The sequence below is a fragment of the Hypanus sabinus genome, chromosome 10, assembly GCF_030144855.1.
Source record: "Hypanus sabinus isolate sHypSab1 chromosome 10, sHypSab1.hap1, whole genome shotgun sequence".
Classification (NCBI taxonomy): domain Eukaryota; kingdom Metazoa; phylum Chordata; class Chondrichthyes; order Myliobatiformes; family Dasyatidae; genus Hypanus; species Hypanus sabinus.
In genome coordinates, this window is record NC_082715.1 from 113,623,893 (window position 1) to 113,639,197 (window position 15,305).

Here is a 15,305-nt window from a genome sequence, read left to right on the forward strand (position 1 = left end):
GTCCCCAGGTGTCCCTAGCACATTGTGTCCATGGGCTCTCTGGAGGCTGGTGGCAGTGGGTAGAGAGTGCCCTGAAAAGGGGTGGGGGGGTTGAATTCTGTGCACATTCTGATGTCCTGTATTCACTGGAATGGACAGGGAAGGGGGCACTGTCCGTACTCACCATCCTCACTGAAGTCATCGACTAGAATGATCTCCTGGATGAGATATGCAGGAGTCCGGTTCAGCACACTGTCACAGACAGAAAGCGGAGGCACATTCATCAGAGAGAAAATACCAGCACTTCTTGTTGTTATCCAATCAGTGAACACTGTGTAATAGGGATCCATCAGTGAACATGACATTATGGGGGATCCAATCAGTGAACATTATGCTATGGGGATCCAATCTGTGAACATGACATTATGGGGGATCCAATCAGTGAACATTATGCTATGGGGATCCAATCTGTGAACATGACATTATGGGGGATCCAATCAGTGAACATTATGCTATGGGGATCCAATCAGTGAACACCATATTATGGGGGATCCTATGAGTGAACACTAACACGACGCTGGAAGAACTCAACAGGTCAGGCAGCATCCGTGAGAAAAGAGTAGCCAACGTTTTGGGCCGAGACCCTTCATCAGGAATAGGGGGTGGGGGGGAGAGAGGACCAAAGCCCAGTAATAGAGATAGGGGAGGGGGGAGGGCCTAGAGGCGCCAGATGGAAAACCAATCAGAGGAAAGAGAAAGGGGGGGGGGGATAAGCATGAAGGAACTGTCGAGATCAAGAAGCAGAAAGTTGAAAGGGGAGCGAGGCAGAGAGGGACCTGGGATAGGGGGAGGGGGAGGGAATTACTGGAAATTGGAGAATGCAATGTTCATACCACCAGGCTGGAGGCTACCCAGATGGTATATGAGGTGTTGCTCCTCCAACTTGAGTTTGGCCTCATCATGGCAGTAGAGGAGGCCGTGTATGGACATATCTAGATGGGAATGAGAGACAGAGTTGAAGTGGGTGGCAACCGGGAGATCCTGTCTATTGTAAAGGATGGAGTGGAGGTGCTCGATGAAGCGGTCCCCCAATCTGCATTGGGTCTCACCGATGTAGAGGAGGCTGCACCGGGAGCACCGGATGCAATATCCCTGCAAGCGCAAATGCTACACCTGTCCCCACACCTCCCCCCTTACCACCATTCCGGGCCCCAGACAGTCCTTCCAGGTGAGGCAACACTTCACCTGCGAGTCTGCTGGAGTCGTCTATTGCATCCGGTGCTCCCGGTGCAGCCTCCTCTCATTCGGCGAGACCCGATACAGATTGGGGGACTGCTTTGTCGAGCACCTACACTCTGTCCATCAGAATAGACAGGATCTCCCGGTTGCCACCCACTTCAACTCTGCCTCTCATTCCCATCTAGATATGTCCATACACGGCCTCCTCTACTGCCATGATGAGGCCAAACTCAAGTTGGAGGAGCAACACCTCATATACTGTCTGGGTAGTCTCCAGCCTGGTGGTATGAACATTCCATTCTCCAATTTCCGGTAATTTCCTCCCCCTTCCCCTATCCCAGGTCCCTCTCTGCTTCTCTCCCCTTTCAACTTTCTGCTTCTTTATCTCTACAGTTCTTTCATGCTTATCCCCCCCTCCCCTCTTTCTCTTTCCTCTGATTGGTTTTCCACCAGGCGCCTCTAGGCCCTAACCCCTCCCCTATCTCTATTATTGGGCTTCAGTCCTCTCTTCCCCCCACCCCCATTCCTGATGAAGGGTCTCGGCCCAAAACGTTGGCTACTCTTTTCTCACAGATGCTGCCTGCCCTGCTGAGTTCCTCCAGCGTTGTGTTCGTATTCTTTGATCCACAGCATCTGCAGCTGTATTTTTGTTCTATGAGTGAACCCTGACTGATAGGGGGTCCAATCAGTGAACTCTGATGGCCATAAATAGGATCCAATCAATGGACACCGTCTAAAATATAGGATCCAATCAGTGAACTCTGATGGCCATAAATAGGATCCAATCAATGGACACCGTCTAAAATATAGGGTCCAATCAGTGAACTCTGATGGCCATAAATAGGATCCAATCAGTGAACTCCATCAGAATGCCTCCTGCCCCATTTGTGTAAGAGTCTGTCAATGCCACATCAACCCAACAAGCCACCCAGACCCACTGAACTGGAGTGAAGAGGCATCCTCCATCCCCAGAGACTGCCCGAGGAGAAAGTGTGGGCGTTAACAGTGAACCATCCGGATTGGCCAGATGGGACAGGCCTCATGCCACAGGGATAGGCCTGAATCTCCCAATCAGGTATAACTAATATAAATGACTAGGATAAAGGTACAGCCTCTAATTCTGCTGACGACACAAAGATTAGTGGGAACTTAAATTGTGGAATATAGAAAATAGCAGCAGGAGTTTTCTCTGTCATTCACCATGATTGTGGCTTATCTCAAATTCAGTTCCCAGTTCTTGCTTAATCTCCACATCCCTTATCCCTCTAACTGAGAGAACTATATCTCACTCTGCCCTAAACAGCTCATTCCTTACAATGTGAGCCCAGGTTATAGACTTCCCCACCATCGAGAATATTCTTCCCATATCTGGCCCATTCATTCCTGTTAGGGCTTGAAAGACAGAAGTGATAGCAGGTGCTGGAGTTTAAAACAAAAACAGACCGCTGGTCGAGCAGCATCTGTGGAGGTAAAAGGTTGTACGTCAACGTTTCCAGCATGATGCAGCCGCGATCCAAAACATTGATATTCAGCTTCAGATGCTGCCTGACCCCCCGAGTTGACCCAGCTTTCTGTTTTTGCCCCATCAGGATTTATAATGTTCAGTGGGGTATGATAGTGGCATTTAGAACACACATGAACACGCAAGGAATGGAAGGATATGGGCCATGTGGGGTTAAGTCTAATTTGGCACCATGGTCAACACAGACATGATGGGCCAAAGGGACTGCTCCTGTTTTGTTCTATGTCCTCTGGTGTAAAGGTGAGAGGAAGTGCAGCTCCATGATACAGGGGGATCAGAGTGTCCTTGATGCTTGATTGACGAGAGGCTAATACATGTGTGCCACAACGAAGTAGAATAGCTGATGGATTGTTTCATTCTGGAATATGATACAAATCTGCAGGTTGTTTTTCCCTTGGACACAAATCAATAGATTATTTCATATTAGAACAGGATACAAATCTGCAGATTGCTTCATTCTAAATATGATGCAAATCTGCAGAAGTTCTGCTAAGGCTGAAGAAATTCAGCATGTTAACCCTCTGATTATTATCGATGCATATTAACTACTGATAGGTACAGAACAATAATAATTTATTCGATGCATCATGGCAACTGATCTGCTTGTGATTGCAAGGAACTACAGAGAGTTGTGGAAACAGCTCAGCCGGCTTCCCATGGTCTCTGTCTACACCTCTCACTGCTTCAGGAAAGACCCACCCACTCCAGACATTCTCCCTTTCAACCCCCCCATTGAAATACAAAAGCCTGAAAGCACATACCACCTGGCCTGAGGACAGCTTGTAAGACTTGTAAGACACTTTTATAAGACTTTTGAACAGTCAATAAGATGGACTCTCGACCCATGTGGCCAGAGTCTTGTTCCTTAATGTTTGTCTGCACTGCACTTTCTACGTAAAAGTAACACTCTGGTCTGCATTGTGTTCTTGCTCCCAATGATGTGGTGCGATGATCTGTATGGAAGGCTGGCCAGACAAGGTGCTTCACTGTCCAGGAGACAATGATAAACCAATTTACTAGTTTTGGAGATCTACGACGTTTGAAACACACATGATCCTGGTGGATGTGCAGATGCTCCCTCTTGAGGTCAGTTCTAGGGGTTAATGAATGGGTCCCAGGCACAGGTGCTGACCCATTCAAGACAGAGATGAGGCCAATTTTTTTTTAAACACCCTCCCCCCCCCCCGCCCCGGGTGAATCTTTAAACAACAGACATAAATTGCTGAAGGAACTCAGCAAGTCGGGCAGCATCGATGGAGAGGAATGAACGGTCGATATTTCAGGCAGATGTTTTCCAGCTTTTCAGCAGGACTGGAAAGGAAGGGGGCGGAAGGTGGAGTGGGAGGGAGAGGGAGGAGTACAAACTGGCAGCTGATAGGTGGGACCAGGTGACGGGATGGAGGGTAGGATGAAGTAATACACTGGGAGACGACAGGTGACGGGGGCAAGGGGTTGAAGAATAAGGAATCTAACAGGAGAGGACAGCGACCCATGGAACCAAGGGAAGGAGGTCAGGAACCAGAGGGAAGTGATGGTCTTGGCTCAAAATGTCAGCAGCTTATGTCCCTCAGCCGCGTAACCTGCTGAGTTTGTGTGTGATGCTCAAGCATCTGTGTTTGCGAATCTCTGGAAACCTCTTCTCATTGTGCAGTGGATTGTTATGATGCAAACATAAAGATTCTTGGTAAACCAGGCGGGAAAAGGTGGCACAGCAGATAAAGACACTGCCTCACAGCCCCAACTTCCCCAGTTCGATCCTGACCCAGGGCACTGTCCACCTGGAGTTGGCACTCTGGTGTTCTCCCACATCCCAAAGACATGGGGTTTCTCGTTAATCAGCCACTGTAACATTGTCCCTGGAGTACGGGTGAGTGGTAGAATCTGGGTGGGGGGTGTTGATGGGAACATGGGAAGTTACAGGGAAAATCAGCAGTGGTAATGGCTATTTCCATGGGCTGACAAAGACTTGATGGGCTGAATGCTCTCTGTCTTCTGAAGGTTTGAAAATGAGGTTGCGTGGTGAGGAACGTGTTGAAGCTGCTGGAACACTGGTACATGAAGGAACAAGGTTACCTTCCCAGGCATTCACTCTGACCCGTGCGTGCTGAGACACTTGTATATTTCACCACAAGTTACTAACGTGAAATGGTGACCATGTTGGTTAAAATACAACACCAGGTATTGACTACAAAGGTGCTTACAAAGCTCACCACAGGCCAGATCTGCAAACCAAGTTACAAAACTGGCGAGAGAGCTAGACCAGTGTGAGGTGAAAACATTGTCTGTGTGGGCACAATGATGTACAGAGACAGAGACAGCACAGAAAGAAGCCCTTCAGCCCATCAGCACGATACTGACCATCAACCACCCAATCACACCACTCTCATTTTATACCCCCAGATTCTACCCCTTAGCCACACACTGGGGGCAATCTTATTGGCCAATTAACCTATTGACCTGCACATCACTGGGTTGTAGGAGGAAACCAAAGAACCCAGGGAAACCCACCCTCCCTGTCCCAGGCAGAACATGCAAACTCCACACAGACAGCAAGCTGAGGATTGAACTTGGGTCTGTGGAGCTGTGAAGGCAGTGGCTCTGCCAGCCCAGACTGCGTTGTCATTGGCCTTAATCTAAGGTGACAAGGCAACATCAGAACAAAGGCACAATTCACAAACCTCTTTCTGAGGGGCCCTGTCAGCTCTTTACTGAGCACGGCTGCACAAGCTCAAGTTTTAGCAGGCAGACGTGTCATGAGAAGAATTTGCAAACAAGGTGCGTGAGGAGTGGGGGTTGCAAGGGATGCTGCACAGAGGGCGATCCACTGGTCTGGTTTACATTTACGTATACAGAAGACAAGACTGCTGACTGTGGTAAGGACCTTTTACACAACATTCATCCTATTTGCACAACTTGTAACTGGATACGAATGCAGGAAATAACCAATTTGATAATTTTATGTATTAATTGATTGTAGTGGCTTTGATTTTACAAAAGAGAAGCTGTGATAACCATGTGCAGGGTCTGAGTCATGCAGTTTGCTCCCTGGTTGGGCGCCATGCCCAGACTCCATGGGTTAGTTATGAGTCGCTGTCTCATGTTCAGGATGGGCTGGTCACAGCTCCAGCTCTGTTTATTTTCTCTGGCCAGCCGCTACATAGGCACCCTGCTTTCCAAATCAACAGTGCTGTCCACACCCCCCAGAAGACGCACTACCTTGCCTCACATGTGGCACTAAATGTCTCAGAATGTGAATCAGCTTTATGTGTCGTGAAATTGGTGAACAGCAGCAGCACCTCAATGCAGCACACAATACAGAGAAAAAATCTGTTACAGTACGTGTATATCCAGTAGATTAAAAATCACTGAAAAAATTGAAATAATATATATTTAAAAAGTGAGGTAGTGTTCATGGATTCAATGTCCATTTAGGAAAAAAGAGGGGAAGAAACTTTTCCTGAATCACTGAGCATGCACAGACACACTGCACTGTCTCACTCCTGACACATGAAGTCCCACACAATCTACACACTGTCTCACACCCTGCACGTAATGTCACACACTACACGTCTCACACACTACACACGTCTCACACCCTGCACGTAATGTCACACACTACACAGTAACGTCACACACTACACACGTCTCACACCCTGCACGTAATATCACACACACTACACAGTAACGTCACACACTACACACGTCTCACTCCTGACACATGAAGTCCCACACAATCTACACACTGTCTCACACCCTGCACGTAATGTCACACACTACACGTCTCACACACTACACAGTAACGTCACAATCTACACACGTCTCACACCCTGCACGTAATGTCACACACTACACGTCTCACACACTACACAGTAACGTCACAATCTACACACGTCTCACACCCTGCACGTAATGTCACACACTACACGTCTCACACACTACACAGTAACGTCACACACTACACACGTCTCACACCCTGCACGTAACGTCACACACTACACGTCTCACACACTACACAGTAACGTCACACACTACACACGTCTCACACCCTGCACGTAACGTCACACACTACACGTCTCACACACTACACAGTAACGTCACACACTACACACGTCTCACACCCTGCACGTAACGTCACACACTACACACGTCTCACACCCTGCACGTAACGTCACACACACTACACACGTCTCACACCCTGCACGTAACGTCACACACACTACACACGTCTCACACCCTGCACGTAACGTCACACTACACGTCTCACACACTACACAGTAACGTCACACACTACACACGTCTCACACCCTGCACGTAACGTCACACTCTTTGTACACACACCCACACTCCCTCTGTACACACACCCACACTCTTTGTACACACACCCACACTCTTTGTACACACACCCACACTCCCTCTGTACACACACCCACACTCCCTCTGTACACACACCACACTCTTTGTACACACACCCACACTCCCTCTGTACACACACCACACTCCCTCTGTACACACACCACACTCTTTGTACACACACCCACACTCCCTCTGTACACACACCCACACTCTTTGTACACACACCCACACTCCCTCTGTACACACACCCACACTCTTTGTACACACACCCACACTATTTGTACACACACCCACACTCCCTCTGTACACACACCACACTCTTTGTACACACACCCACAATCTCTGTACACACACCCACACTCCCTCTGTACACACACCCACACTCCCTCTGTACACACACCCACATACTCCCTATGTACACACACCCACACTCTTTGTACACACACCCACACTCCCTCTGTACACACACCCACACTCCCTCTGTACACACACCCACACTCTTTGTACACACACCCACACTATTTGTACACACACCCACACTCCCTCTGTACACACACCACACTCTTTGTACACACACCCACACTCCCTCTGTACACACACCCACACTATTTGTACACACACCCACATACTCCCTCTGTACACACACCCACACTCCCTCTGTACACACACCCACATACTCCCTCTGTACACACACCCACACTCCTTGTACACACACCCACACTCCCTGTCTACACAGACCCACATACTCCCTCTGGACACACACCCACACACACTCAGTACACACACCCACACTCTGTGCACACACCCACATGCTCTGTACACACACCCACACTCCCTCTGTACACACACCCATACTCCCTCTGTACACACACCCACAATCTCTGTACACACACCCACACTCTCTGTACGCACACCCACATGCTCTGTACACACACCCATACTCCCTCTGTACACACACCCGCACACTCCCTCTGTACACACACCCGCACACTCTTTGTACACACACCTGCACACTCCCTCTGTACACACACCCTCACTCTCCCTCTGTACACACACACCCATACTCCCTCTGTACACACACCCGCACACTCCCTATGTACACACACACCCACACTCCCTCTGTACACACACCCACATACTCCCTCTGTACACACACCCACACTCCCTCTGTACACACACCCACATCCTCTATACACACACCCACACTCTGTACACACACCCACATACTCCCTATGTACAAACACCCACACTCCCTCTGTACACACACCCACACTCTTTGGACACACACCCACACTCCCTCTGTACACACACCCACACTCACTCTTTACACACACCCACACTATTTGTACACACACCCACATACTCCCTCTGTACACACACCCACACTCCTTGTACACACACCCACACTCCCTGTCTACACAGACCCACATACTCCCTCTGGACACACACCCACACACACTCAGTACACACACCCACACTCTGTGCACACACCCACACTCCCTCTGTACACACACCCATACTCCCTCTGTACACACACCCACAATCTCTGTACACACACCCACTCTCTGTACACACACCCACACTCTCTGTACACACACCCACATGCTCTGTACACACACCCATACTCCCTCTGTACACACACCCGCACACTCTTTGTACACACACCTGCACACTCCCTCTGTACACACACCCACACTCCCTCTGTACACACACCCGCACTCTCCCTCTGTACACACACACCCATACTCCCTCTGTACACACACCCGCACACTCCCTCTGTACACACACACCTACACTCCCTCTGTACACACACCCACATACTCCCTCTGTACACACACCCACACTCCCTCTGTACACACACCCACTCTCTGTACACACACCCATACTCCCTCTGTACACACACCCACTCTCTGTACACACACCCACACTCTCTGTACACACACCCATACTCCCTCAGTACACATACCCACACTCCCTCTGTACACACACCCACATGCTCTGTACACACACCCATACTCCCTCTGTACACACACACCCACACTCCATCTGTACACACACCCGCACACTCTTTGTACACACACCTGCACTCTCCCTCTGTACACACACACCCATACTCCCTCTGTACACACACCCACACACTCCCTCTGTACACACACCCACACTCCCTCTGTACACATACCCACATACTCCCTCTGTACACACACCCACATACTCCCTCTGTACACACACCCGCACACTCTTTGTACACACACCCACACTCTCTGTACACACACCCACACTCTCTGTACACACACCCACTCTGTACACAAACCCACACACTCTGTACACACACCCATACTCCCTCTGTACACACACCCACACTCCCTCTGTACACACACCCACTCTCTGTACACACACCCACATGCTCTGTACACACACCCATACTCCCTCTGTACACACACCCACACTCCCTCTGTACACACACCCACTCTCTGTACACACACCCACATGCTCTGTACACACACCCATACTCCCTCTGTACACACACACCCACACTCCATCTGTACACACACCTGCACACTCCCTCTGTACACACACCCACACTCCCTCTGTACACACACCCGCACTCTCCCTCTGTACACACACACCCATACTCCCTCTGTACACACACCCGCACACTCTCTGTACACACACCCATACTCCCTCTGTACACACACCCATACTCCCTCTGTACACACACCCGCACACTCTTTGTACACACACCCACACACCCACACTCTGTGCACACACCCACATGCTCTGAACACACACCCACACTCCATCTGTACACACACCCACATACTCCCTCTGTACACATACCCACATACACCCTCTGTACACACACCCACACTCCCTCTGTACACACACCCACATACTCCCTCTGTACACACACCCACACTCTTTGTACACACACCCACACTCCCTCTGTACACACACCCACATACTCCCTATGTACACACACCCACACTCCCTCTGTACACACACCCACACTCTTTGGACACACACCCACACTCCCTCTGTACACACACCCACATACTCCCTCTGTACACACACCCACACTCTTTGTACACACACCCACACTCCCTCTGTACACACACCCACACTCCCTCTGTACACACACCCACTCTCTCTGTACACACAACCACTCTCTGTACACACCCCCCCACACTCCCTCTGTACACACACCCACACACCCTCTGTACACACACCCATACTCCCTCTGTACACACACCCACACTCCCTCTGTACACACACCCACTCTCTGTACACACACCCATACTCCCTCTGTACACACACCCACTCTCTGTACACACACCCACACTCTCTGTACACACACACATACTCCCTCTGTACACACACCCACACTCCCTCTGTACACACACCCACATGCTCTGTACACACACCCATACTCCCTCTGTACACACACACCCACACTCCATCTGTACACACACCCGCACACTCTTTGTACACACACCTGCACTCTCCCTCTGTACACACACCCACATGCTCTGTACACACACCCACACACCCTCTGTACACACACCCACACTGTACACACACCCATACTCCCTCTGTACACACACCCACACTCCCTCTGTACACACACCCACATGCTCTGTACACACACCCATACTCCCTCTGTACACACACACCCACACTCCATCTGTACACACACCCGCACACTCTTTGTACACACACCTGCACTCTCCCTCTGTACACATACCCACATACTCCCTCTGTACACACACCCACATACTCCCTCTGTACACACACCCGCACACTCTTTGTACACACACCCACACTCTCTGTACACACACCCACACTCTCTGTACACACACCCACTCTCTGTACACACACCCACATGCTCTGTACACACACCCATACTCCCTCTGTACACACACCCACACTCCCTCTGTACACACACCCACTCTCTGTACACACACCCACATGCTCTGTACACACACCCATACTCCCTCTGTACACACACCCACACTCCCTCTGTACACACACCCACTCTCTGTACACACACCCACATGCTCTGTACACACACCCACACTCCCTCTGTACACACACCCACATACTCCCTCTGTACACATACCCACATACACCCTCTGTACACACACCCACATACTCCCTCTGTACACACACCCACACTCTTTGTACACACACCCACACTCCCTCTGTACACACACCCACATACTCCCTATGTACACACACCCACACTCCCTCTGTACACACACCCACACTCTTTGGACACACACCCACACTCCCTCTGTACACACACCCACATACTCCCTCTGTACACACACCCACACTCTTTGTACACACACCCACACTCCCTCTGTACACACAACCACTCTCTGTACACACACCCACTCTCTCTGTACACACAACCACTCTCTGTACACACACCCCCACACTCCCTCTGTACACACACCCACATGCTCTGTACACACACCCACACACCCTCTGTACACACACCCATACTCCCTCTGTACACACACCCACACTCCCTCTGTACACACACCCACACACTCTGTACACACACCCATACTCCCTCTGTACACACACCCACATGCTCTGTACACACACCCATACTCCCTCTGTACACACACACCCACACTCCATCTGTACACACACCCGCACACTCTTTGTACACACACCTGCACTCTCCCTCTGTACACACACACCCATACTCCCTCTGTACACACACCCACACACTCCCTTTGTACACACACCCACACTCCCTCTGTACACACACACCCACACTCCCTCTGTACACACACCCACACTCTGTACACACACCCACACTCTTTGTACACACACCCATACTCCCTCTGTACACACACCCACACTCTCTGTACACACACCCACACTCTCTGTACACACACCCATACTCCCTCTGTACACACACCCACATGCTCTGTACACACACCCATACTCCCTCTGTACACACACACCCACACTCCATCTGTACACACACCCGCACACTCTTTGTACACACACCTGCACTCTCCCTCTGTACACACACACCCATACTCCCTCTGTACACACACCCACACACTCCCTCTGTACACACACCCACACTCCCTCTGTACACATACCCACATACTCCCTCTGTACACACACCCACATACTCCCTCTGTACACACACCCGCACACTCTTTGTACACACACCCACACTCTCTGTACACACACCCACACTCTCTGTACACACACCCACTCTCTGTACACACACCCACGCTCTCTGTACACACACCCACTCTGTACACAAACCCACACACTCTGTACACACACCCATACTCCCTCTGTACACACACCCACACTCCCTCTGTACACACACCCACTCTCTGTACACACACCCACATGCTCTGTACACACACCCATACTCCCTCTGTACACACACCAACACTCCCTCTGTACACACACCCACTCTCTGCACACACACCCACATGCTCTGTACACACACACATACTCCCTCTGTACGCACACACCCACACTCCATCTGTACACACACCCGCACACTCTTTGTACACACACCCGCACTCTCCCTCTGTACACACACACCCATACCACCTCTGTACACACACCCACATACTCCCTCTGTACACACACCCGCACACTCTTTGTACACACAAGCGCACACTCCCTCTGTACACACACACCCATACCCCCTCTGTACACACACCCACATACTCCCTCTGTACACACACCCGCACACTCTTTGTACACACACCCACACTCTCTGTACACACACCCACTCTCTGTACAAACACCCACACTCTCTGTACACACACCCACTCTCTGTACACAACCCCACACACTCTGTACACACACCCATACTCCCTCTGTACACACACCCACACTCCCTCTGTACACACACCCACTCTCTGTACACACACCCACATGCTCTGTACACACACCCATACTCCCTCTGTACACACACACCCACACTCCCTCTGTACACACACCCATACTCTGTACACACACCCACACTCTTTGTACACACACCCACACTCCCACTGTACACACACCCACACTCTCTGTACAATCACCCACACTCTTTGTACACACACCCACACTCCCTCTGTACACACACCCACACTCTTTGTACACACACCCACACTCCCTCTGTACACACACCCACACTCCCTCTGTACACACACCCACATACACCCTATGTACACACACCCACATACTCCCTATGTACACACACCCACACTCCCTCTGTACACACACCCACACTCTTTGGACACACACCCACATTCCCTCTGTACACACACCCACATACTCCCTCTGTACACACACCCACACTCCCGCTGTACACACACCCACATACTCCCTCTGTACACACACCCACACTCTTTGTACACACACCCACATTCCCTCTGTACACACACCCACATACTCCCTCTGTACACACACCCACACTCTTTGTACACACACCCACACTCCCTCTGTACACACACCCACACTCTTTGTACACACACCCACACTATTTGTACACACACCCACACTCCCTCTGTACACACACCCACATACTCCCTCTGTACACACACCACACTCTTTGTACACACAACCACACTCCCTCTGTACACACACCCGCACTCCCTCTGTACACACACCCACACTCCCTCTGCACACACACCCACATACTCCCTCTGCACACACACCCACACTCTTTGTACACACACCCACACTCCCTCTGTACACACACCCACATACTCCCTCTGCACACACACCCACACTCTTTGTACACACACCCACACTCTTTGTACACACACCCACACTCCCTCTGTACACACACCCACACTCTTTGTACACACACCCACACTATTTGTACACACACCCACACTCCCTCTGTACACACACCACACTCTTTGTACACACACCCACAATCTCTGTACACACACCCACACTCCCTCTGTACACACACCCACACTCTTTGTACACACACCCACACTCCCTCTGTACACACACCCACATACTCCCTATGTACACACACCCACACTCTTTGTACACACACCCACACTCCCTCTGTACACACACCCACACTCCCTCTGTACACACACCCACACTCTTTGTACACACACCCACACTATTTGTACACACACCCACACTCCCTCTGTACACACACCACACTCTTTGTACACACACCCACACTCCCTCTGTACACACACCCACACTATTTGTACACACACCCACATACTCCCTCTGTACACACACCCACACTCCCTCTGTACACACACCCACATACTCCCTCTGTACACACACCCACACTCCTTGTACACACACCCACACTCCCTGTCTACACAGACCCACATACTCCCTCTGGACACACACCCACACACACTCAGTACACACACCCACACTCTGTGCACACACCCACATGCTCTGTACACACACCCACACTCCCTCTGTACACACACCCATACTCCCTCTGTACACACACCCACAATCTCTGTACACACACCCACACTCTCTGTACGCACACCCACATGCTCTGTACACACACCCATACTCCCTCTGTACACACACCCGCACACTCCCTCTGTACACACACCCGCACACTCTTTGTACACACACCTGCACACTCCCTCTGTACACACACCCTCACTCTCCCTCTGTACACACACACCCATACTCCCTCTGTACACACACCCGCACACTCCCTATGTACACACACACCCACACTCCCTCTGTACACACACCCACATACTCCCTCTGTACACACACCCACACTCCCTCTGTACACACACCCACATCCTCTATACACACACCCACACTCTGTACACACACCCACATACTCCCTATGTACAAACACCCACACTCCCTCTGTACACACACCCACACTCTTTGGACACACACCCACACTCCCTCTGTACACACACCCACACTCACTCTTTACACACACCCACACTATTTGTACACACACCCACATACTCCCTCTGTACACACACCCATACTCCCTCTGTACACACACCCACACTCCCTCTGTACACACACCCACACACTCTGTACACACACCCATACTCCCTCTGTACACACACCCACATGCTCTGTACACACACCCATACTCCCTCTGTACACACACACCCACACTCCATCTGTACACACACCCGCACACTCTTTGTACACACACCTGCACTCTCCCTCTGTACACACACACCCATACTCCCTCTGTACACACACC

At 50.7% G+C, this 15,305-nt stretch overlaps 1 protein-coding gene across 3 annotated transcripts in view; it reads right to left on the reverse strand.

Moving 5' to 3' along the window:
- The window catches only part of galnt14 (UDP-N-acetyl-alpha-D-galactosamine:polypeptide N-acetylgalactosaminyltransferase 14 (GalNAc-T14)), a 73,529-nt gene that overhangs the window by 26,218 nt on the left and 32,006 nt on the right, over window positions 1-15,305 (reverse strand). For all 3 annotated transcript variants that reach the window (XM_059982692.1, XM_059982691.1, XM_059982690.1), the window contains one exon: window positions 164-231. In XM_059982692.1, coding sequence (XP_059838675.1) covers window positions 164-231 — 68 coding nt within the window. The remainder of the gene's footprint in view (window positions 1-163; window positions 232-15,305) is intronic.